We start from the raw sequence: 27,239 nt of genomic DNA on the forward strand, positions 1-27,239 counted from the left end.
GTAAGCATGCTAATATTTTAGCATACATTACACACTTAGATATGCGTCTAATAATGGCACACATTTATCTAGGCGAACATTAGAGCAAGCGACAACGTAAAGTTGCTAATACTTGCGCTTCAAATAATAAGCCATATTTGACGCCAATGAGCGTGATGAACTAACCGACTATTCAAATTTTGGTCGGCTAAGCCTCTACTCATCTACTAACGATTAATCGACTATTAGTCCATTTTGATTCCAATTGGGGGAAAAAAAATCTCAACAACCGAAACTTCCAATTTGTGTTCTCCCATTGCTTGCCGTAATGTGTGCAGTCCTCCAGCATGTTGAGCTGATGTAGAGCCATCTAAATGATAATGACACAATGAAATCCTCTGAAAATCACTCCGCGCTGAAGGGGATGCATATGTGCCTGTCAGTTCAAAGACACTTGGCAATTCCTGCTCGGAAAGAAGGGATCCTTCCTTCGGTGGTTGGTTGCTATGGATATCTCTCAAAAGCTCTTCGAATAATGGCACATCCCACCTCTGATGTCAGAGCTGTTGATGTGTGTGTAAAGAGGGAGGGAGCTGAAGCCTGTTGCTCATATCATCAAATGTGCCGCCAGCACTCCAGAAGCTCCAGAGCCTGTTGAGGGATCAGATAGAGTTGCATTTTTCCTTCTTCGTTTATAGTAAAAGAGAAAGAATCTTTCATTCCTAGACAGCATGAACACTCCCAACTACAGATGAACTACGGTAAGTATTTCCAAGTAGTGTTGGTGTGCATGCCGTTTTCTTTTTCTGCTTTTTGCAGTTTTGTTTTGTTGAAGTTTAATCTGAGAATGCAGGTGACGAGATGTTCTGAATGCAGGGTTTTCACCAATCAAAGATTAGCTAGAAAGGGATATTGTGTTTGTGTGAACAGAAACACGCAGTGTCCTGTGAGTCAGTGAAGTACTGCGCTAGTACAGGCTGCCCAAATCAGATCAGCGCTCGTAAGATTGCAGCTTGGGGACTGAGCGCGAACGAGAGAAGATAAAATAACATCGGTGGAAATTTCAATGCATAACCATCATCCACCTTAGTGCATTTATTTTTTCCTTAGTAATTGGGCTTTATAATATGATATGCAGATTTATTAATCAAAGTACTCACAATTATTTGAAAATATTTGCTGATAAAAATTTAAAGGGACAGTTTGATTCCCAAAATCGTATGACTTTCTTTCTTCAGTGGAATGCAAAGGAGATTTTAAAGTCTCAGTGTGTTTGTCTTTACAATGAAAGTCAATGGGGTCCAATGTCGTTCGGTTCCCTGCGTGCTTCAGAATATCTTCTGTTGTGTTTTGCAGAGGAAAGAAAGTGTTTGGAACAGCATGAGGATGAGTAAACAATGGCGAAATGTTATTGTGGGAAAGCATTGAATGGATAAAAGTGGCTTTAGAAATCAATATATTGTTCATTTTGATCGTTCTGCGGGCTTGCATGCAACACGGATTATTTCAGTTGTGTTTGTCCTTGAGGTGGATTTAGAGTCTGTTCACACGCATGTGCTCAATTGTCTTTAAATGTGTGCTTTTCGCTGTCCATAAAATGAAAGTTAATGGGGTCCAAGGTTGTTCTTGTTCTTAAAAATATCTTCCTCTGCGTTGTTTGGTGCTGTGTGTTCCCATCGAACATTCGTAAAACATGATGGTACAAATTAGCTTCCAACCTCTTTTGCATTTATCAAACATTTTATTATTTATATATTTTATTTAATCGCAAAATCATTTGTATTCAATTTAATTGACAGCCCTTAGCCCTAAATATTCAATATATTACACTTCTAAAATGTATTCACCTTACTGCATATTCATTTTCACAGTTCTATATTTAGTAGTTTAGTGTGTAGATAAACAGTACTAGCGTGCTGTGCACCTTTTTATGTTTAATGTGAGATATTTTATATGAAATCGCTGTATATGGCAATAGCATTGTTTTTTTTTTTCATCTTATGTTTTATTTTATGTCATTGCACTCTCTGAAAAATGCTGGGTTGTTTTAACCCAATTTTGGATAAAATATGGACCCAAATGTTGGGTTAAAAATGTAACCCAATGGCTGGGTTTGTCCATATTTTACCCAAAATTGGGTTAAAACAACCCAGCATTTTTCAGAGAGTGCAATAGCATCAGTTTATATCTAATTCCTGTGACTCATGTTCATTCTTACGCTTGTTTTGTCCTGAGAACTGACAAATTGTCATGAGCGGTATTCAATTTCAAATACGATGCCATTACCAAATGACAGCAGTCAAAGTGAGTCAAATTGGTTTAATTTAACAGCGCCATTTGTCCAGAATTCACAAATGCATCTCTTAATGTTCAAGCCCTGCGTTTGACTTTTTGAATTGCACTTCCTGTTAAATATTTTCTATTAGATTTGGTCGTGTGTAAAGCTAGTGCATCTTTCTATTTTTGGCATTTACAGTGCATTCAATCAACATCAGGATCTATTTGGGCTTTTTAATGGTTCATACGAAATTGATGTATAAATTGATGTATGAACTTCATGATGTATAAATTTCATGATGTATAAATTGAGTCCAAAAGTCTGAAACCACTTAAAGAAATGTAAAAAAAGGAAAGGTTATGATGTGAAAAGAGTCTAATTTGGGACTGTGATAATGTAAGTGCACTGAAGATCTTAAAATCATGCTGGAGAACATGATCATTAGGTGAAGGTGTAGCTCCAGGGATGATTTCTACTTACATTTTTAACTGAGAAAATCATTTGCAATGAAAAATCAGTGGTTTCAGACTTTTGGACTTCACTGTAGTGTTAGCACATATCAACACAGCAGGGTTATAGATCTCACTGTGGGCGGTTTGGGAAGAGTTGGTGACACTTAGTCATAATGAAGTTCACTTATCTGAATGTGAGAGTTTCTTGGTTGAGTGGCATCTAGGGTCATGAGTGGGAATGAATGGTCATCATTTCCCCAAGGTTGGAACGTGTCCCATTGTTGAATCATCATCGTGGTGTAGCGGTAACTCGGACGGGTGGCTTGATGTTTCATTTGCATATTATGAATTTCAAGTTTGAAAATGAATGAGATAAAAATGAGTTTATCAGTTTAACTAAGACAGTGATTCACTGTGTGTCTCTGACAACTTCCTCTCCAGCTATTCGCATGAGAGATGGACTCGCACTCTGAGTTTATTGAGAAGAGATTAGATCTCAAACAAAGGTTTTGCATAAACCTGTAGGAGTTCAGATTGATTCGACTACAGGGAAGGAACAGCAGCTTTAACTCACCCGAACTGCATTTTATTTATTTAGCGTTTAGTGTGACTATTTAGCGTTAATGGGAATCAAACTCATGACCTTAGTCTTGCTTTAGCATGTTATGCTGTTTTAAGAACTAGATATTGCCATGTTATTTGGAAAATCATGTCATATAATTACCGAAATCGTAGAAAGACATTCATATTAGTGTAGGGCTGCACGATTCTTGCTAAAATGTGAATCACGATTTTTCTCCATGGGATTTGAGATCTCGATTCTCTTACACGATTCTCTTTTTTTTCCATCCAAAATGTATTGCACTCAAGTAAAAAAAAAAAAAAACCCAAGACAGTCTAATAAAGTGCAGTAACAAAAAAAAAATCTAAATTGTTTAAGCTGGTTCTTTGGGGTTAGCCTATGTAGCTGTCTGTGTATTACTGTCATGAACTAAAAGTAAGTGTAGGCTATATTTAATATTTTCTGGCTAGTTTACTATAGCTTTTTTTAGAATCAGACATCACACTTTCACCCAAACTGAATAATTACAAACAAGTTTAAATGGGTAGCCTAAATCTTCTATAAATATTTGAGTCTTCATATCTAAAACTCTCCAAAATGCTCTATGTGAAACTGCGGTCTTCCAAACTTTCGTGTTGTTTGAAGACCTCTCTCTCTCTCTCTCTCTGCCCTTTCAAGCGCAGCGGTTTCTATTCTACATCATCACTCACCGATCAAACTAGGCTTTGGCGGGACTAATATGTGCTTAAGCGGCCTCCAAAAAGCAGACGATCTGACGGTTTTAGAAGATTAACAAACCGAAATTAAAAAAACAGACCCGCCCTATTTGAGACAAGCTCTTATTTACCCAAACCTGCAGCCACACAGGCGTGTAAAAGATACAGGCGTCTATGGGACTCGGCTATTATTTTTATATAAGTTTTAAGGTACTTCAGTTCTTGTTAAAACTTACTAGACATTGTGTGAAACTACTTTTTCAGTGAAATCATATTAATTTTGTCCCTCAAAAGTGTGCTTTCACTTTAATTGAGCGCGCGTTTCACTGCTGCTCACGCGCTGCCCCTGCTCCCGGTGAATACTTTGATTAACATGCAAGCCCCAAAAAAATATGCGCTGCTCACGTGCAACAACTTTAATTTAGACATTCCCTGATGAAACGTCCGCATGATTGATTTGTCAATTATTGTTTTGTTTTTGTGTGAGTGTGACCAATATAACGCGTGAATGCAGCATGATCTGAATGCAGGGAAATAGACGGAAGTGAATCGCCATCATTAAGAAATGAGATCGCATTTATGTTTGAATCGAGATCGTGATTTTTTTATATTAGTGCTATCTCTTTGGTTTAAACATATGGGCCCTATTTTGCACCTGCGCAAAGTGGGCTTTTCCCTTCAAAGACGCATGTTGGTAAACTGGGAAATGAACTTGCACTCCCTGGGCGGATTGTCGCAAAAAGGAGGCGTGTTTTTATTTTACAGTTCCAGAAAACAATTGCGCCAATTGGCGCGTTGTTCTTAATGCTATTTTAAGCACGCTGGCCATAATGTAGCTTTGATTCTCTCATCAACACAGATGCAGCAGTTTTTATTTTTGCAAATCATACATTATAACAATGAAAGATATTAACACATGAGGGATATCATTTTGGTGTCCATGAAGATGTAAAAAAATTTAGGCCTAAATCTAGCTTACACATTTCCCCATTTTTTTCAGGCTAATTGTAGTAATGATGGATCAGACCTGTTTTCCCAACAGTGGCAAGACACATATGTATATACGAACATCTGACAAATTAATTTATCCGTCAAACCCCCCCCCCCCCAAAAAAAATCTCCCCATACAACGTCACTTCTCTCTTTCACTGCCCTGACAAGAACGTTGGTCTCCTCGGCTGTGAACGCTCCTGGGTCGCGCCTGGTAAATCCACCATAATAATAACAATCTGCCATGCAACATGCGCTACTGATCTTAAAGGGTATGTTGGATGACGCTCTGATTGGTTTATTTCATGTTACGCCCAAACCACAGCCATTTCAGACAAACCCCTTTTAAACTTACGTCGGGCGCAAGAGTCTTTTATCCCGCCGGTAAAATAGCAACAGCGCCCAAGACCCGCCCATAAATTTACTTGCGCTTCGCGCTTGACATTTGCGTTCCAGATCATTAAAATAGGGCCCCTAATGTTAATACAACTAATTGCAGTTAAATAAACAAGAACAAAAATACAATTTAACTTGCTTAAGTGTTCAATGTATTTTAACATTTGCATTGTAAAGGTAAAACTTTTATTTAGCAAGGAGGCATTAAATTGATCAAAAGTGACAGTAAAGACATTTATAATGTTACAAAAGATTTATATTTAAAATAAATGCTGTTCTTTTGAGCTACCCATTCTGTTCTTCAAAGAATCCTTGAAAAAAAGCATCACATTATCCACAAAAATATGAAGCAGCACAACTGTTTCAACACTGATAATAATCATAAACATATCTTGAGCAGCAAATCTGCATATTAATGATTTCTGAAGGATCATGTGACACTGAAGATGGGGTAATGATGCTGAAAATTTAGCATTTTTGAGTGAAAGCAAATTAGTTTCTTCTGCTGAACAACACTAAAGAAGATATTGTCAATTAGGCATCAAATAGGCTCAGGGCCACATTGAGTTTCATAGTATTTCAAGTCATTTCGAAATAATAAATGTATACAGGTTTCGAACAACGTGAGGGTGAGTAATGATGACAGGATTTTGGGTGAACTATCCCTTTAAGACCAGGAACAAAAGAGAAAATCCTGGCTTGTGACTTTAAAAGCGGTTGGTTTTGCTGGGATCTGCTCAGGGGCCAGTTTTATGTCCTTACACTGCAATTTCAGGTTCAAAGAACACGTCCCAGACCCCGAGAGCTTTAGTGATTTACAATGACAAAGGGCTTCATCAGCTTCATGTGTATTGAAAAAGAGCTGTTTTTTAATGAGCAGGGTTAATGTCTTTTCATACCTTTATGTGCGGCGTAATTGTAAACTGTGGTCAGGGTATTGCAATTATAATGGTCATTCTCTGTTCGCTGAACAATGCTGGGTTGTTTCAACCCATATTTAGGTCAAATACGGACAACCCCAAATGCTGGGTTAAAAATGTATTAAAAAAATGTACAGTTGAAGTTGGGTTAAAATTTTAAATGACATTTTTAACCCAACATTTGGGTTTGTCCATTTTTGACCCAAATTTGGGTAAAAACAACCCAGCATTGTTAAGAGTGTTGGTCCAAAATGGATAAATACACAATTCCACATTAAAAAAACCGTCATGACAGAATTATTTTGGGATTATTCTCATGATGTGTGTGAAGTGCAGCTGAGAGTTTGTTCTCCAGTAATGTCTTGCAGTGCTTTGTCATTCTCATCCTCTCCAAGTTGCTTTATTCCCAGTGGACAGCCTGTGAATGATGGTGAAGTAAATGTGTTTTGAAGCCCACTCTGCAGGACAGGAGTTTATCATTGACAATATCTAACAGAATAACTGAAGTGACACCAGGCGGCCTCCAAATTCATCATCTTCCTCGGCTCGCGTCTCAAAGCTTCTCGTTTGAGGTTAGAAGAGTCCGCACGTTTCAATCTATCTCATCAGATCAAGTGCTTTCTGCTGTGTTGACACCATCCAATAACTCTGGATGTTGCTGTTCGTGTTTTTCATTCTCCTTCAAACACATTTTCTGTTCTGGCTTTCTTACTTCTCATTCCTCTTTAATATATGCTGTCCAGCTCATGGAGATCCGCTCGAGCCGTGACACTGTTCAGACCAGACTGACACCCGTCACGGACCGCTGTGGTTTCCGGAAAGTGCTTGGACATAATGGAGATTACTCACTGAGTCTGGCCTGTTGGTGTCACACAGGAGATGGATAATAACTGCATGAAACTGTGTGGTAATGCACATAACTGCCGGACGATTCCTTATGTAATCATTACGTCATTTTTGTTGATGTTCGTGCAGTCCTAAGATCCAGTTGAACAATTAGAATATAGAAAAGAGCAAGAGAAAGACTCAGAAAGTGAACATTGGGTTTTAAATTAATGTTTATTTTAAACTTGAATGAAATTCAAGTTAGTCATTTGTTAGGAATGCAAGAATTCCACAGATTTTGCATTAACATTTCAGATCTTTGTTTGCAAATATGTGCGACAAATATACATAGGCCTATATTTTATAAAAAAGGAAATGTTATGCAGATTGAAAAACAAATACAGTATTAATTTAAATCCTTATAAGGTGACTTTCTTAATATTACATGTCTGGGTTACATTTCACATTAGAATGTGTATAACTATATGTTATATCTTATATATCATTTTAAATGTGAAGTATTTATAAATGGCTGTATTTGTTTTTACACTGAATATAATGTAGAAAAACTTACAATATAAATCAAGTATAATTTTTTTTAATTTTAGATTATATATATATATATATATATATATATATATAAATATATGAAGAGTTCAGATGCAAAAGCCTCTAAATGCCATTTGAAATTTTCTTCTAGAATGGTAATTTTTATCAAGCTTGTATATTTAAGTTCAGTGATTTCACTTAAATAACAATTAATAGGTAATCTTCATTGCCATTTAAGTGAAATTACTGAACTTAAATATACAAGCTTGATAAAAATAATCATTTTAGAAGAAAATTTCAAATGGCACTTAGAGGCTTTTGCATCTGAACTCTTCATATATATATATATATATATATGTTTATTATTTATGTTATTTATGCATTATTTAATGAAAATTAAGCACATTTCTCCACTAATTATTTTCACTATGGTGCATCTGGAATATATATATTATATATATTTGTAATTTCAATTATTTTCAGTGATGATTCTCATAACATTCTCATAAAACTGTAAGAATTATTTTTTTATTAGTCAAAATCATTTATTGCAACACAACTGCCATCACATATAAATATTTTAAATTTAAAATAGTTTGGTTTTTTTGCATTGCATTAATGAGATTGAGATATTGAATCATTTATTTATTTATATATATATATATATAGACCATTTCACAAGATGTAAACAACACTGGTCCAGAAGCACTTCCTGTTTCAGTTTTTTAACACTACATAAAAGCTGGGATAAAATACAACCAACAGAACATTTAAAACTGAATCAAAAAGTTAAACCAACAACTTTAAGATGTTTTCTTTACATGTGAAATAAAGAAAACGGTTACAAACTGAAACAGGAAGTGTTTCTGGACCAATGTTGTTTACATCTTGTGAAATGGTCTATATATATATATATATATATATATATATGAAGAGTTCAGATGCAAAAGCCTCTAAATGCCATTTGAAATTTTCTTCTTTAATGATGATTTTTATCAAACTTGTATATTTAAGTTCAGTAATTTCACTTAAATGGCAATGATAATTACCTATTAATTGTTATTTAAGTGAAATTCCTAAACTTAAATATACAAGTTTGATAAAAATCATCATTAAAGAAGAAAATTTCAAATGGCATTTAGAGGCTTTTGCATCTGAACTCTTCTCATATATATATATATATATATATATATATATATATATGTGTGTGTATTTATATATTTATTTATAAATTTATATATATATATATATATATATATATATATATATATATATATTGATTTGGATGACATTAATGCAACTTGGCATTGCATGATATATTGTTACTTTTCACAGTGTAAAAAAACAGATCCTAAAATGCAAAAATGATATTAGATTTTCATTTGATTTTGAAGTGACATACGACCTGAACATGTTCCTGGCAGGTTAGGTGAGATTTACCGAATAGTGTGATGACAATCCATATCGAGGAGGTTTGCATTTGCGACAACCTGCTGCAACAATGCATTAATAACTGGAGCCATTAGTGCACAAACAGAGATCAGGATGACCCAGCTGCTGGAATCTAAATGAAAACACAGACTGCTATGCAATGCATCTCTGCCGGTGATGTGCTGAAAACCTGCCAGGAATAGAAGCAGCGCTGTGGCAAAGGTTAAGTACAGTGAGGAGATGGAGAGCTTTGCTAAACCCAGAGTCTGCATTATGTGTGGTGGACACATGAGAGGAAGGGAAAGCAATTATAGCCCGAAGATGTTTCTTGTTTCAATATATTCAGCGATTTATTAAATCCACCCACTAATATCTAAAAAAAAACCCTCTCTCCGCTTCCCGATTGAGTTGATGTAAGCAGATGTCTTACGATATGAGCATGGCTGCGGGCGCTGTTGGACCTGAACATGCCGATGTTGAACATGTGTTGTGTATACATAGACTCTCTGCACAAAGACGGTTCAAGAGATGCACTTATGCCGAGCTGTTGCGGGGAATATTCTCTGCTGCGAGCTACAAGTGTCAGAGCTACAGATGAGGAGAGAACAGCGTTGTAGTGCTCAGACAATGAATGTGGTTTCTCTCCTTCATACTGTGTGTCTTTTAGTAAAGGAAGATCATTCACGCTGAGAATGATGGTTTTTCCAGATGGCGTATAGTGTAAGAATAACTCAAAAAAATCTGTTGTCTGACTTAGCGTGAGTCATTTAATGAACTAAAATAATGAGCTAGGATCTTTGAGATCAATACGTCAGCTCTTTTTATTGCAAGTAATTGAAGAAATGTTTATATTATTTTAGTCAAAATGGCTGAAAAATCACATGTACAATCACATGTAATATGAATGATTTGCTTGTCACTTTACCAAATTGATGTTACCACATTGATGTAGTTTCCATATTGATGTAGACAATGACGCATACAAAGTTTGGTGTCAAGAGAAGTTATGCGCTGATCTCACATTTTAAAAATTCCTGGGTTGTTTCAACCCAAATTTGGGTCAAATATGGACAAACCCAGCCATTGGGGTACATTTTTGAATTACATTTTTAACCCAGTGTTTGGGTTTGTCCATATTTGACCCAAAGTTGGGTTAAAACAACCCAGCATTTCCCGCCGGAACACACTCAGCTCAGCCAGACCGAGTGGCTGGATTTAATTGGGGAAACTGCAATTGGCAATTGTTACATAGGTGGAAGGATGGAAATAAAAATCTACCAACACAATATGGGGAGTATGATGGTAGTGGGGAGTGGGATGGTGATTGTAATGACAATGGTAATAAATAATAAATGGTTACTTTGTTTGCGCATACACACATACCCACACTCACACCCGCTCACATACACACTTAGGCCCCGTCCACACTACTGCGTTTTCGTTTAAAAACGGAGAATTAAAACGAAAACGATCTCCGTCCACACTACCGTTTTACCCAGTGCGTATTAGAATTTATCTCCGTCCACACTAAAACGACTGAGAACGTGGATCACGTGACCATTCACCAACACTGGACATGCGCGCACCGGTGTAAACAGTGGTTGGCGAATCAGGGAAAGATACGTCATGACTGATGACACCCAATCATAGAGCAAAGCGTGAGCCTCCGCGTCATCGTTTGTAAACTCCTCCGTTTTGTCTCGTCCACACTACAACGCCCTCCGGAGATTCAAAACGCAAAACGCAGCTGCAGCGTTTCTAAACTTCTCCGTTTTAGGTCTTCGTTTTTCCCGTTTTAGTGTGAACGGGAGGTGCAAACGTAGCAAAAGGTTTCCGTTTTTAAACGAAAACGCAGTAGTGTGGACGGGGCCTGAGATCAAACACTTAAATCACTCTTGTCACTGCTGGAATTATGGATTTACAAGATTGCTCACTACTGCACTATGTTGGTTTGTTTGTATGTATGTCTGACTGTTAAATAAATAAATAAAAAATTGGGGAAACTGAGTAAAACAAACAACTAAATGTTGGGCTCGATTTAGTGTTCCTTTCAACTTCGATCTAGTGATCCATGGATATTGACATGCAGCCAGGAACCGTGTTTCCTGACGTTTATATGTCTGATTTCGACCCTAGGGAAATGCATAAAGAAAATTTGCCTGTGAAGGCTTTATATAAATACATAAGTAGGTCTAAATCCGGGGGATCCCTTATATCAATGTTATATCAGCCTTAAAACTTGTAGGCCAGTAGTTTTTTGTCAGTGTTCATTTAAACAGTCCAGTTATGCAGAATATACAATGGTAAATATCAAAGAAGGTTTCATAAAAATAGGCTAAATTAATTTTAAAAAATGGCTGAAGTGGGATAATTGGTGTTATTCGACTCATGATGCTGCACTGAACTAAAAGTTGTATGATTTTTGGGCAAAGCTTTCAGAAGTTATTAGCAAAAATATAGCCATTTGTCATATCTTCTAACCAGTAGGGGGCGCTGTGCCAAAACACTGCATGTACTGTAGTTCATGCTTGTGATACCAAGATTTGTCCCAAATTTCGAAAGTGTTGCAGAAATATAGCCTTGCATCCAATTTAGCGTGCTTTTTTTAAAATTAGTTTTCAAAAAGCTTTTAATAACTTAAACCATGCAGCATGATCTGAAGATGATTGAGCCAATTATAGTGAAAATCCCAGTTTCCAATCTAAATCCCATTTAATGTTCCCCTGTACGAAATTAGAAAAAACAATTCCTTAATTTATCATTAAAACGTTAATGTTTTGAATGTTCTGAGAAGATAACATTTTCATTACTTAATTGGAACGTTAGCAAAACATTCTTGTTAGCTGGGATGGTGTCATGAAGACGTAGAGCTCCAGGATGCAGGCTGGACCCCATAGACGATGGGTGGGCGCACCAGAAGAGAGCATGAGATGCGTGGGAGGGGGTGGGGCGACGTTTGCCAACTGTCTCACCAGGCAACCGTGGAGGATGGTTCATCATTACCCAAAAAATGAATCTTCCTGCTTAATCACAACAGGCGAGCAAAGTGTATGTACAAAAATAGGTAGTGACATGATGAACATAATGGAAATTATGCACAAAATTGATATCAGAATACTTCAGTGGTTTGGGTGAACAGCTGGTAACTTTTTTCTGGCAGATGATGAATTTGATATATGAATCTCTATATTGTATTCTTTGTATTATTTATTTATTTCTGAAGGGACCATGCACAATTTTTAACATAAAATTACCATTTCATGTATTGTACCGGATTTAGCCAGAGGCTATTTTTCATCCGTAGTCCCCCAGACAAGACAAAGCTAACAAAACATTACACCAATGTTCACATACAATAAATGCACACATACTGTCAAGGCCATAAAACAACATAAATAAATAAATCAACCAATCAATTTAACTATAACAATCTCAATGGTAATATAATTGGTTCAATTTTAAATACGATTTTAGCTTCAGTTTAAAAAGTCCTTAAAAAGATTAACTAAAACACAATAAAAAAAATAGTTAAAAACAATGAAGACATAAGGAAACCTGGTATTTGACAGTTATTTTAGTATCATTGAGATACTTCTTATTTTTTATTCATATTTTGTATTAGTTTTTTACATTTTTATTTTACATTTTAATTTTAGTTAACATTTTAGTAATTTTGCTGTGTTTATGCCATTTTTTATAATTTTTTATATAGCCTAGTTTATATACATTTTTATTACACTCTTAAAAGGTGCTGGTTTAACCCAATTTTAAGTCAAATATGGACAAACCCAGTCGTTACATTTTTAAATTGCATTTTTAATCCAACATTTGAGGTTGTCCATATTTGACCCAAAATTGAGTTAAAACAACCCAGCATTTTTTTTTAAATGCACCAATAAAATAATGCATAGGAATAAACAGTTTTAAAAGTTTGGGGTCAGTACGATTATTTTATGTTTTTGAATGAAGTCTCTTATTCTCACCAAGGTTGAGTTTATTTGATCAAAAAGTTCTGGGTCGATTTATCGAAATGTATTTGACTCGAATTTTTCCAAATCTAAAAACAGCTTGATTGACACTGTCCATAGGCAAAAAGTGCAATACTCTATTTTATATCACCGGAATTATCCTCACAATACTCTATATCATCATGAATATTTAATATATTGGCCAGCCGTAATGTGTGGTTATGTGGATGATGTTTTGACGTGTTTAACGGAATGGATGGGGTGTTTTATTGTGTGCAAAGTTGCACCAGAAGAAAAGCTTTGGCTTCTGTGTTTGACATGCAAATAAGAATCAGCCAAAGATAATTCAATAAGCCTCATACAAATCAGCCTGGAGATATTTCCCATGTTATCCATCCCTTTAACGAGATCCAGCACTGATATAATGTTTTGACATTATAGGGATACTTCAGGATTTTGCATTAAGCCCCAAAAAAGTATTTGAAGGTAAATGGCGTTCCTTCAGGCTGATCCATGTGGGTTTTTGATATATCAGAAGCAGCTGTTGGAGACGGTTGCCATACATTTAGCAAGACTGCGGAGTGTATTAAAAACACAAGCAATTTTCCAATTGAGTAATTTTGTCTGGCTGTCACAGTACGATTGTTCTTGCCTTTCAAGAGTCACCAAATCTTGCTATGTAAATAAGCGACGCCTGTAATCTCCCTGTGCTCCGCATACTAAATATCACATTACAAGACCTCTTATTCTACTCAAGTAGCTCAGTCCTCTTGGGGAACAGCTATGATTCAAATAACACTTTAATATATTGTGTTGTGGTGTCAAGAGAATCTCACCTTCTGCTCTAAATATTTCCTTTTGTGTTCCACAGATGAAATAAATACAGTTTCGAAGGACACGACGACGGGATGTTCATTTTGGGGAGCACTGTTCTCTGAAAGCAAAGGGTTGAGATCTTCAGAGTTCAGTTTTCTACATGATGAAGGTTAGCAGTGTTAGGTTTGGAAAGTGTGCTCAGCATGTTACTGGCAGAATCACTGTCCTGTGACTCAGAGGCAATCTGGAGAAAAAGCCCTGGAGCAAAGCTGTGATCTCGCTGCGTCAGAGAGAAATATACGCTTGAAAACGCACGGTTACCAATGCGGCGGTTCAAAGGGTCGCTCTTTCATTTTGTCCTTCCGTACTGTAGTTCCTTAAAAGGTATGGTTCAGCAAAAAGAAAACTGTCATCGTTTACTCATACTCTTGTTCTAAACCCGTTGCTTAAGAGAAATCTTGAAGAACGTATTGGAAAAAGCACTGTGAACAATGAAATACTGAGACCAGAACACAATAAATCTAACTCGCATACTATAATACGAGTCTTCTGAAGTCATACAACAGTTTTAACTGAAAAATAGACTGAAATATAAGTCATAAGTCACCAAAAATCACAAATGTAGCAAATCAAGAAGTATTGCACTAGATTTGATGCATTAATATTAACATGACCAACAAAAAAAAAAATACAAGAAATTAATATTTACATGGCTTCTGAACAATTGAATGCAACGTGACTCGAGAAAGTCATCTCGACTACTGTACTGATACGGGACTGTTATGACAGGGTTGTGCGCCAGTCAGAACTGAATTGAGAAAACCTTTCAAATTTGATTTGCAGATGAATTTGAAATCAATTTGAATTGAGGAAGCAACGGTAGAATTGAAATTTCACTGCAAAAATGAATTTCGTCCTGAGTCGTTTTATCTGGCTTTCCAGTACAAACATCTAAACTCTCTTAAATCAAGGTACAGTTACTTGAGTATTAAAATTACTAAGGATAAAGACTTGTTTTCTTATGAATTTATCAAAATTAAAGTGATTCATCCAAAAAAATGAAAATTCTGTCAATTTACTCACCCTCATGTTGTTCCAACCCTGTATGAGTTTCTTTCTTCTGTTTTGAAGGATGTTGGTAACGAGAGAGTTGACGCTAGTCATTGACTTCCATAGTATTTTCAAATGAAACCGTAATTTTTACGCTAAAAAAACGGCAGCTGTGGTTGCCAGAACTTTACCGTCAAAAATGCGTTAGCAGCGTTATTGGTTTTACAGACTTAACTTAAAATTTACAGTATGTACATAACTGATTAGAAAAAAAGAATACTATGAGGAACCATAGTTATTTCAACAAAAATACATAAAGACGGTAAAGTTTGACAGTGTCACACAGGGAATTGTGGGAATGTCAATTTACGTTTTTTCACTGTAAATTATACAAGGAGTTCTTTTTCACTTTCAAAAACTGTAAATTTAACGGTATTTTACAGTAAAATTACATTAAATGTACCATGAGATGTATCGCAGTTATTTTTTACCTGTTTTGCAATTAACAGTTTTGCACTGTAGCATTTTTACGGTCTCTTATACCGTTAAAATCACGATTATTTTTTACAGTGGAGTCCATCAACTGTCTGCTTATCAACATTGTTCAAAAATCTTTTTTTTGTGTGTTTAACAGAAGAAAGAAACTCATACAGGGTTGGAACAACACGAGGGTGAGTAATGACAAAATTAATATTTTTTTTGTTAATCTTCTGCTTAAAACAAGACAAATAAAATGAAACCATTGGCAAACATTTCTTCTTGTTTTAATTTTGATGCATTTTTACTTGTTATTTTGCTTCTTAAGTAATTGTATTGATTTAAGAACGATGAGATGTTTATACTGGAAAACAAGTATAATTCAAATAAACAGAAATGTACAGAAATTCACACAAAACTGCCTTTTAACTACAAAGGCAAAGTTTTTGTTAGCTTAAAGCCTTGCTTGAAAGTTAAAAAGTAGATGATGTATAAATATTTCACAAATCTTTTCCCAGTCTTTGCAAACTGGCAAATCTGTCCACCAGTTGCCATTTCCCAAAGACGTATGTTCCTCTTCCCAACATCTTCTTCCTGGCACTGTGGAATTTGTTGATCCCTTCCTCTTATCCACTTATTCTCACAACTTCTTTGACACTGAAGCCTCCTTAAGATTAGGCTGGCATGAGAGGAAGATAAAGGCAGTAAAGGCAGCGGACGCTCAGTGGTTGGCACCCGCTTAATTTGACAGGTCGGAAACAAAAGGCCAAGCGTAATCATTATCTCGTGGCGACTGACAGTGCAGGTGCTTAATAAGCATGCAGTGACGCACTCGCTTCCTGAATTTAGCAATCCGAAGGCTCCCATCTTGGCCGATGATTGGTGCCTGAACACACAGGGCCGCAGACACTAATTTGTAACTTGTGAACCCATTACAGCTTAATCATGGTAATTGATTTAATTAGTTTGGACACTGGCCATGGAGAGTATGAAGCATCTGGGACCAGTGTTGTGCGCCATTCGCAATTGAATTGAGAATGATTTTTAAATTCCAATTAAATTCCTAAATTTGACGTTTGAATTGGATAGCACTAGCAGACAGACCGCAAGAAAGACTTCAATTAAATTCATGTAACTATTTATATATTAAATTACCTTTTTAATATATTTTTTGTTAATTAACTTAAAATTAAATATGCACATGTTTGACCATTCGGACACAATTAGAATGAACATTAAAGGTTAAGAAAAACTCCACTTGTTATAGATAGATAGATAGATAGATAGATAGATAGATAGATAGATAGATAGATAGATAGATAGATAGATAGATAGATAGATAGATAGATAGATAGATAGATAGATAGATAGATAGATAGATAGATAGAGGCAGACAGATATAGACACACAGACAAACAGATAGATAGATAGATAGATAGATAGATAGATAGATAGATAGATAGATAGATAGATAGATAGATAGATAGATAGATAGATAGATAGATAGATAGATAGATAGATAGATAGATAGATAGATAGATAGATAGATAGATGTGGACAGTCCCATTTTGAAAGAAAAAGAGCAGCTTTAGCCTCTACGGCTAATTTCCAGCTGTAGTCCCCGGCCAGTTGTGAATGGGCATACATCAATAAAATACATTACAATTATATTTACAGCAGGACTTATAAAGAGGGGACAGACACACTAAACATGTGACACTCAATTCAAACAAATAAGCAAGCAGACACAGATTGCAAAGGCAAAATAACAATTCATGCAGTAAGACAATACAACACGACACAAACAATAATCATACTCAATAATCAATAATCTTGATAGATGGATGGATGGATGGATAGATGTATAGGCATTGTAAGAAAGCTGTCTAAGGTTCAAAATCCTCCACTTGTTGTGTAGGTGAACATTTGAGATGAGTTTGATAAAGAGGTGTCATTTTCACACTGTTAGTTGGATTGGGAAGCTTCCTGTTGTGCACTATCTGCGTGCCAAGACATTGGGTTAACTTGTTTCGCAAGGGTTCATTCATCAGCAGATCCCACGCAACAAGTCAGAACATGAAGCATCTTATCCGAAGGTTCCAGATGCTCCTAAAAACGACCAATGAATGTGACGCATGATGTAGGGTGAAAATCAAGAAATGGAAATGATTGGTCAAAAGTTTGAAGGTGGTAGCATGAAAACAGCTGAAATCGCATCAGCTTTTCTAAAAAATCGTGAACTCCATAACCGTATTTCCAACAGGGTCTCTCGTTTCGAACAGTGTGTACCCAATAAAATCAGGGCAACTGACTTCTGCACTCTTGAGTCTTCCCCAAAAAGTAAACCGCAGAATTATTGATTAGCAGAACCCGCGAGCATTGTGTCCATTAGAAAGTACTTTTTAGTGCATTACAGAGGAAGAGGGACATGAGTGATGTCATCAGCCTCGCCGCGCGTCTCGCGGGAAACCACTTATTCTAATGGCATTCTCTTTATCTCGTTACCTCTTCCGGATAGGTTTTTCATTTTAGTGACCGAGTTCGTTCATCTCTTCGAAAGTGTTTTTTTGTTTGTCCTAAAATGGGTTTTCTTGGTATGTATGTGCCATTAACATTTTATTGCAGCCAGTTTTTAAAGGGATGTTCTGGGTTAAGCACTGAATCTGTAAGCTCAATCGACTTGTGGCATAATGATGTTTACCAAAAAAATAACTTAAACATTTTTTGTTCCTTAAAATGCATAAACATTACAACAAAAAAAGCTTACTAACCTTTTCTGTGTGATGTCCACGGACGGACAGGCGGAGATGGATGGATGGATGGACGGATGAATAGATGGATGTAGATGGACGGACGGATGGATAAATGGATGGATGGATGGACGGACTGATGAATAGATGGATGGATAGATAGATGGATGGATGAACAGATGGGTGTAGATGGATGGACGGACGGACGGAGGAATGGATGGATGGATGGACGGATGTAGATGGATGGACGGACTGATGAATAGATGGATGGATGGATGAACAGATAGATGTAGATGGATGGACGGACGGACGGACGGAGGAATAGATGGATGGATGGATGGATGGACGGATGTAGATGGATGGATGGACTGATGAAGAGATGGATGGATGGATGGATGGATGAACAGATGGATGTAGATGGACGGACGAACGGACGGAGGAATAGATGGATGGATGGATGGATGGATGGACTGATGAAGAGATGGATGGATGGATGGAAGAACAGACGGATGTAGATGGATGGACGGACGGACGGACGGAAGAATAGTTAGATGGATGGATGGATGAACAGATGGATGTAGATGGATGGACGGACGGATGGATAGACGGATGTAGATGGATGGACAGACGGATGGATGGATGGATGAACAGACGGATGTAAATGGATGGACAGACGGATGAATAGATAGATGGATAAGGACGGATGGAGGTAGATGGATGGATGAACAGACGGATGTAGATGGATGGACTGACGGACGGACGAATTATGGATGGATGGATAAGGATAGATAGATGGATGGATGGATGGATGGACAGATGTAGATAGATAGATAGATAGATAGATAGATAGATAGATAGATAGATAGATAGATAGATAGATAGATAGATAGATGGACGGACGGATGTGGATGGATGGATGGATGGATGGATGGATGGATAGATAGATAGATACAGTGATACTATTCTGACTGTAATCCTCTGTCCCTCTCTCTGGCCAGGGCAGTGTTTGAGAGGAAGCGCTGGACCACAGGCATGTGACGGCCGCTGAGGTGGAGGTGTCGGGTGAAAGATGACTTTACTTGCGGGCGATGGTTCGGATTACGACTACAGCGCTTTAAGCTGCACCTCGGACACCTCTCTGAACGCTCCCCCCATCCAGGAGCGAGAGGCTCTAAAGGGGGTTTACTATAAACGAGCGCAACGACTGCCCCCGACTGACCCCAACACCCCCGACGCGCCCCGTCCCGACGACGCCTGTGGCCAGCGCCTGCATGTCATCATTAACGTGGGCGGCCTCCGGTACCAGCTTCCCTGGACCACGCTGGAGGACTTCCCCCTGTCGCGTCTGGGACAGTTACGCCTGTGCAGCAGCTTCGACGAGATCATGCGTGTGTGCGACGACTACGACGTGGTCCACAACGAGTTCTTCTTCGACCGAAGCCCCTGCGCCTTCAGGACCATCCTCACGTTCCTGCGCGCCGGGAAGCTGCGCTCTCTGCGGGAGATGTGTGCCCTGTCCTTCCAGGAGGAGCTGCTGTACTGGGGCGTCCCGCAGGAAAGCCTGGAGTGGTGCTGCCGGCGACGCCTCCTGCAGCGCGTGGAGGAGTGCGACGAGCTCGAGCGGGACGAGGAGGAGGACGACGACGAGGACGATAGCGGGAGCGGATTGGCCGGGGAGACTCGTCTCGGACGCTGCATGGATAATCTAAGAGACATGGTGGAGAAGCCTCACTCCGGCCTGCCCGGGAAGATCTTCGCCTGTCTGTCGGTCCTGTTCGTCACCATTACAGCCATCAACCTGTCCATCAGCACCATGCCTGCGATGAGAGAGGAGGAGGAGAGTGTGAGTGTCCTTTTCTCTTGCGATCTAACACCTTTCTGATAAAAAGTTTGAAAGAAATTTCAATTAAATTGATCAAAAGTGAAAATAAAGGCATTTTTAATGTTGCAAAAGATTTCTATTTCTTAGAATGCTGAGGAAAAATACCGTGTCATATTAAAAGGATACTCCACCATTTTTTTTATATTAAACTATTTTTTTCCCTTAACTAAGGTGATCGCACTTAAAGGAGTAGTTCACTCTTCACTCTACAAAAAATGTACTCGTATTACTCATATAAGATAATTTACTCACCCCCATATCATCCAAGATGTCCATGTCTGTCTTTCTTCAGTCGAAAAGAAATTAAGGTTTTTGATGAAAACAATCCAGGATTTTTCTCCATATAATGGACTTCAATGGGAACCAAACGTTTCAAGGTCCAAAAGTAGTTTCAGTGCAAACTGCAAACTGTTCAAAGGGCTTTAAATGATTCCAGACGATGAATAAGGGTCTTATCAAGCGAAACGATCGCTCATTTAAAAAAAAAAACAACAAAGTTTAAGTTTTATAAGCTCAAATGCTCGCCTTGCTCTGTTCTGTGATGCGCGTTTGTGACTCTCCTGTTCGAACTCGTTCATCAAAATGAACAAATCTTTTTTCGAGTCATTTGGTTCCTTCAGCGAACGAAATGAATGAGTTGACTCTGGAAAAGATTCGTTCATTTTGATAAACGAGTTCGAACAGGAGAGCCACACAGAACAGAGCAAGGCGACCATTTGAGCTTTTAAAACTTTAACTTTATTTATTTTTTAAATGAGCGATCATTTTGCTAGATAAGACCCTTATTCAGCCTTTGAAGCTGCACTGAAAGTGTCTTTTGGACCTTGAACCGTTTGGTTCCCAATGAAGTCCATTATATGGAGAAAAATGCTGGAATGTTTTCATCAAAAACTTTCATTTCTTTTCGACTGAAGAAAGAATGACATGGACATCTTGGATGACGTGGGGGTGAGTAAATTATCAGCAAAAGTTTTTTAAAGTCAACTACTCCTTTAACTTAGCCCAGTTCATTCATTACGCATTTAAAATCCACCTTGGTCAGCCAAAGTGCTGTACAGTAGAGTAGGAAACAAATAAATTCAAATTCAAATAAATAATTAAAACATACAGGTTATAGTACATTGAACGCAATGGAGAAAAATTGTGTTTTCAGCAGAGATTTGAATTCAGCTAAAGTAGAAGCTGATTTAATATGCGATGGTAAAGCGTTCCACAGCTTACTGCAAAACCACGGTCACCTCTACGTTTTAAGCGGGATCGTGGGACAGTCGAGAGATGTTGGTCTCTTGATCTGGATGGATTATGAGTAGCGATTAAATCAGAATGGTAATTGGGGGCCTGGTTGTTAAGCGATTTATAAACAAAAAGTACCATTTTAAAATCGATTCTAAATCGGACTGGTAGCCAGTGTAAAGAACGAAGGATTGGTGTGATGTGGTCTCGTTTTTGAATGCCAGTGAGCAAACGGGCAGCCACGTTTTGGACCATCTGAAAATGGGAAATAGAAGCGAGAGGTGCTTCACATGCCTTTGGTGTGAGAGACCCGGGTTCGAATCCACTGTGAGACACCAATGTGTCCCTGAGCAAGACACTTAACCCCTAGTTGCTCCAGAGGCGTGCGACCTCTGACATATATAGCAATTGTAAGTCGCTTTGGATAAAAGCAAAGGCTAAATGTAAATGTAAACTGGGCAGTTAAGTGAAGACCTCTGTTCAAAATGGTTCTGCTCAACCAGAGGAAATCTGCTCCAGCAGACAGTTTGGCTACAGGAGAGGTCATCTTTTTCCAGAAATGATTTGTGGCAATTAGACCGAGTCGCACGTTAAACCAGCTCCGTCACTAATTCAATTAAGGCAGCCATTGTCTCGGCTCACATCAGTCACTGGAATAATTCAAAAGGCTGCCCCGGTAAAGAGATAAAACAGAGCATGGAAGATTAAATTAAGCATTAGGCCAACATAGCACTAGCGTGATAGTCTTCTTCCATTTTCATAAATAATGTCCTTTGTGTATATTATGGCAGTCTACTCTTAGGATTGAAACAAGACAGTTTTCCTCACATTTTCTAATCAAATATTTACTGACAAATCCAATTAATATTGTTACATTTATTAGTCTATTGACCTCATTTTGGCATCTTGGTTCTAATTGTTTCTTCATAGTAATAATAATAATAATCTGATGAGGGTTTATTGGTGGATGGTTTGTCTGGCATGGGGTTTATTTTTGAGGGGTGAAGTAGTTCTAACGCAGTAAATATAAAATAAATGCAATAAATATTTATATTTTGAGGTGTAATTTTCAATGCACTTAGTCATTGGCACCATTTTCACAGGTGAGCTGAATACATTTACTGTACCACAATCAACACATTTTTCTTACTTTGTTGCTGTTATTCTTCAAGGTGCAATCCTAGGATTTAATGAGAATGAATACACACTGAGGATCAAGGTGATGCAAAGTTCTGAAAACACCTTCAGGAAGGATGTGTTTCCATTAACCTCCAGCTTCCTCTAGTGGTCTACAAACAGTATTGCAACTCCGAACCAGACATTGGCTGGGATCAGAGGATTGTTTTTTTTGTTTTTTTAATGGTTTTATTTGACGGGACAGTTCAGCCAAAAACATTCAGGCATCATTCACTCCCCTTGATGCTATTCTAAAGTAGTATGATTTTTTCTCTTTTCTAATGCAAAACACAAAATAAGATATTTTATGATAAGAAGTTTTAGCTGTTTTTGTCCATTCAGTGAAAGTCAAAGGGATCCAAAGGTTTCAAGCTCAGGAAAGATGATATTTCGCAATAGACCTTATTCAGAGCAGCGCCATGCCAGGTATGAAAGTGAGGCTGTGAGGGATAGACTTACCGTGTTTCCAATGGCATCTGCTGTAAAAAGCTGAATAAAGCTCCTAGTTTACTTACAATTTTCCACAACTTACATTGTAGGGAGTTTTTTGTCAACTGAAATTTCTTGGAAAGATATTTTTCCAGTGTTTCATAAGCAAAACACATTAAATAACAGTACAGCCCATTGAAGAGATGCAAGTCTATCACTCACAGCCTCGCTTTCATTCTCATTAAAAATCAAAGATGGCGCTGCCGTGAATAAGTGTATAGAGCCAGACCGATATATCGGCAGGCCGATATTAGACATTTTCTAAAATATCGGTATGGGCAGTTATAATGGCCGATAAATGAATATTTCAAAAATAAATAAAAAAACGGACGAATCACGCTTCAACCATGTCATGAGTGTTGGAGTTGTATAGTTTGTCCACCAGAGGGCACTCTACACCGTCCCTGTTGGCAACACGCGCCACATCCTGCAACCTGTTGATCCAGCCAGAGTCGGGCAGAGAGAACCAGTTATGCATTATCATAATATTTTAGTTAAAACTCTTAATTAACTACAAATAACTAATGTTAGGGAAATTTGTTAACATTTTGTTGTTGCGTTTCTGAAATAAAAAAAAAACTAATAATATCGGCCGATATATCGGAATATCGGATTTTAAAACCAACAAATATTTGTATCGGTATCGGCCTTCAAAATCCTTTATCGGTCAGTTTAATCCTTTACCTTTAAGATTATTCACAACAATTGAGCAAATGTTCACACAAATGTGAAAAATTGAACAAGTCTTGTAAAAACACATTACAGTGTGAAACATTTTAAACCTTTTTAAACCTTTAAATGTTTTTGTTGTGAATAACATATACTATATTGCCAAAGGTTTTGCGACATCTGCCTTTACATGCACCTGTACTTAAATGACATCCCATTCTTCATCCGAATGGTTTAATATAGAGTTGGCCCACCCTTTGACGCTATAACAGTTTCAACTCTTCTGGGAAGGCTTTGCACAAGGTTTAGGAGTGTGTTTATTAGAGCCAGACCGATATATCAGCAAACCGATATTATCGGCCGATATTAGGCATTTTCCAAACTATCGGTATTGGCAGTTATAATGGCCGATAAATGAATATTTCAAAAATAAAATAAAAACGGACGAAACACGCTTGAAACATGTCATAAGTGTTGGAGTTGTATAGTTTGTCCACCAGAGGGCACTCTACACCGTTCCTGTTGGCAACACTCGTTGAGTTGGTCACGAGACATACATTGCTTGAATAACAATTAAAAGAACATCTCCATCAGTTCTCTTAACTCAAATAAGCATGACAAAATTTGTGACTATCATGTCCAGTTTAATAAATAAATAAAATATCGGCCGATATATCGGATTTTAAAACCCAAAAATATTTGTATCGGTATCGGCCTTCAAAATCCTTTATCGGTCGGGCTCTAGTGTTTATAGCAATTTATGATTTCTTCTAGAAGCGCATTTCTTAATTTAATTTCTTCTTACTGACCCCAAACTTTATATAAACTTTTGATCTCTTTCAGGGGAAATGCTCTCAGATGTGCTACAACATCTTCATAGTGGAGACGGTGTGTGTGGCCTGGTTCTCGTTGGAGTTCACGCTGCGCTTCATCCAAGACCGCAGCAAGTTGGCCTTCCTCCGGCGCCCGCTCAACCTGATCGACGTCATAGCCATCCTGCCCTACTACATCACGCTGGTGGTGGACAGCACCTCCACGGGGGAGAAGCGCTTGGGCTCGGGCAACAGTTACCTGGACAAAGTGGGCCTCGTGCTGCGGGTCCTGCGCGCGTTACGCATCCTCTACGTGATGCGTCTGGCGCGCCACTCGCTTGGACTCCAGACGCTCGGGCTGACGGCGCGCAGGTGCACGCGAGAGTTCGGCCTGCTCCTCCTCTTCCTCTGCGTCGCCATAGCGCTCTTCTCCCCGCTCCTCTACCTGATCGAGAACGAGGCGGCGGCCACGCGAGAGTTCAGTAGCATTCCCGCCACGTACTGGTGGGCCGTGATCACGATGACCACGGTGGGTTACGGGGACATGGTGCCGCGCAGCATCCCAGGACAGGTGGTGGCGCTCAGCAGCATCCTCAGCGGGATCCTGCTCATGGCGTTCCCCGTCACCTCCATCTTCCACACGTTCTCGCGCTCCTACGTGGAGCTCAAACAGGAGCAGCAGCGGCTGCTTCAGCGCAGGACTCACTTCCTCCTGCGCAGTCGCATCGCGGGACTCGGCAGCAACCTGTCGGTGGAGAGCGACGTGCTCTTCCCAAGCGTCTCGTCTAACCACAGAGACAAAGAGGAGTAAAAGTGCAGGACTTCAGTGGAATTAAACGCTTTTTTTTGATATCTTGAGTGTTGTTTTACATATTATCCATTAACAATCCATTAAGGGAACGTTCCAGCAGAATTGACTTCCAAGTTAAACATATCTAAACCGTTCTGACCTCGCTATTCAACTTGGGTTTATTTGAAAATGAATGACTCCATCCTAACTGTACGTTCACACCGCCACCGGCGAGAGCGTCAAAGTGGCCGGAAGTCATTAATTTTTATTGAGAATTTTTTTTTTTAATTTTTATTGAGCTTTTTTTAATTTTTTTAAATTTTAATTTTATTTTTTTATTTTTATTTATTAATTTTTATTGAGCTCCGGCAAGAGCGGCGCGGCGCGTTTCGGACGGCGAGAGCGGCGAGCAGAGTTGAAATCAGTTCAACTTTATGGTAATAAGCAATGACGCGGTGCGGCGGCAACCGGCGGCAACCAATCGGAATGTAGAAGTGCTCCGTTTGAGAGAATCCCAGAGAACGTAGTCCTGTAAACTTTGGTTCTGGCCACATTAGTTCCCAAGCAAAATAGAAAAGGTAGAAAGCAAAATAGAAAATTGATAATTTGAATTTGATAAGAGGGCGCGCAACACTATTTATAGGCAAGATTTTCGTGCTAGAACACTTTTTTTTAGCGAGAATGCAAATTATAATAGCACTTAACCATGAACACACAAGCCACACCACACACATGTGGCTTTTAATTAGTTTATTTTATTAGCAAACATGTCACTATAATTTTAAAGTTATTTCCATCGATCAATTTTCTGCAAAAATAACGACTGACATGCTTGTTTGCTTTGTGGCCCCTTTAAATACCGTTTTTTCCCCCCACGCATTCGATCTACGTCAGAGCATCAGAGCATCCACGAATCTTTCCACAATAGGTCACCCCCCCCCCCCCCAAAAAAAAAAAAAAATCTATTCTGTCATCATTTATTCACCTCCATGGCACCCCAAAGCTTCTTCTGTGAAATTTTAAATTAGTTGCGCCCCCCCCCCCCCCCCTCCCTCTTCATGTCTTTCACAATTTTATGTCAAGCAACCATTATTTATATAGTGCTTTTTACAATACCGATTGTTTTAAATAAGCTTTACTGGGATAAACAGGAAAATAATTATGCAAACAGAATTAAAATCTGCTAAAAAGCAGCTCTAAAAATTCAGTTTTGGATTCAGTTCAGTTTTCTGTGTAAAGTTTATAGAAATAGGGAATGAGTTCAATTTAGGTAGAAAGCAATCTCACTGTAAAAAAACAGTAAACTACTGGGAGCTGTGGTTGCCAGCATCATACCGTAAAAATACGGTGTGTTACTGTTTTTGAAATTAACGGCTAAATACCGTATTGTCATGTTTTCTTATGATATAGTCATATCAACCACTTTTATTATGCTTTTTGTCATTTTCCAGCTTGACAGGTCCAGTTCTCATTCACTTACATTATATTAAAAAGAGTAGACAGGACAGGCAATGGAAGGGAAAGCAACTCCTGCAGGTTTGAAATGACATGAGGGTTAAAAGAAATAATGACAGAATTTTTATTATTATCATTATTATTATTTTTGGTCGGGTTAACGATCCCTTTTAGAAGCAAAACTGAACTTGTCTGTTCAAATTCATCAAGCTCGAGCTATTTTATTTTCTTCTTGTTGTTCAGGCTGCTTTTCAAAATCTTTCTGCCTAAAGATGTGGTCAGCATGATATTTACGTCCTCTATTGGTCGAACTTGTTTTCACTATGAATTCACACCAAATTTCAATACACAGCAAAAGGCAAAACTTCTACACGTATGCTTGTGATCCCGGGCGGTCTCCCACAATTGCATGCATATGAATACAAGTGAATGCAAAAACAATTAAGTTCTAGTCTAATCGCACCTTGAGAACATGAAATGATTTTGTAAGACGGCTTATTTTACATGTTTTCCATTAACACCCCACCCCACTCTGTTGAATCGGCACATTTATTTTCAAGCCTTTAGTGCTGCA

At 38.1% G+C, this 27,239-nt stretch overlaps 1 protein-coding gene across 5 annotated transcripts; it reads left to right on the top strand.

Annotated features, from left to right (window-relative positions):
- Positions 1–570: 570 nt before the first annotated feature.
- kcng1 (potassium voltage-gated channel, subfamily G, member 1) lies at positions 571–26,263 on the top strand. Of its 5 annotated transcripts, none has more exons than XM_039653130.2 (5): positions 571–740; positions 13,938–14,051; positions 15,567–15,603; positions 19,158–20,002; positions 24,452–26,263. In XM_039653130.2, the coding sequence occupies exons 4-5, from the start codon at positions 19,229–19,231 to the stop codon at positions 25,229–25,231; spliced, it is 1,554 nt and encodes a 517-aa protein (XP_039509064.2). In that variant the 5' UTR covers positions 571–740; positions 13,938–14,051; positions 15,567–15,603; positions 19,158–19,228; the 3' UTR covers positions 25,232–26,263. The 5 variants fall into 5 exon arrangements, with proteins under 5 accessions (XP_039509064.2, XP_039509065.2, XP_039509068.2 ...); XM_039653131.2 differs by having other exon boundaries at positions 19,163–20,002; XM_039653134.2 differs by lacking the exon at positions 13,938–14,051.
- Positions 26,264–27,239: the final 976 nt, after the last annotated feature.

This window comes from Pimephales promelas, chromosome 20 (assembly GCF_988280905.1).
Source record: "Pimephales promelas chromosome 20, fPimPro1.hap1.1, whole genome shotgun sequence".
In the NCBI taxonomy this organism is placed as follows: Eukaryota; Metazoa; Chordata; class Actinopteri; order Cypriniformes; family Leuciscidae; genus Pimephales; species Pimephales promelas.

What these genes read in the sequence shown, in the direction of transcription:
- kcng1 (XM_039653130.2), top strand. Translation starts at nt 19,229, where the DNA reads ATGACTTTACTTGCGGGCGATGGTTCGGATTACGACTACAGCGCTTTA. An exon ending in TGAGAGAGGAGGAGGAGAGT is followed by an intron (nt 20,003 to 24,451) that starts GTGAGTGTCCTT and finishes GATCTCTTTCAG; the next exon opens with GGGAAATGCTCTCAGATGTG.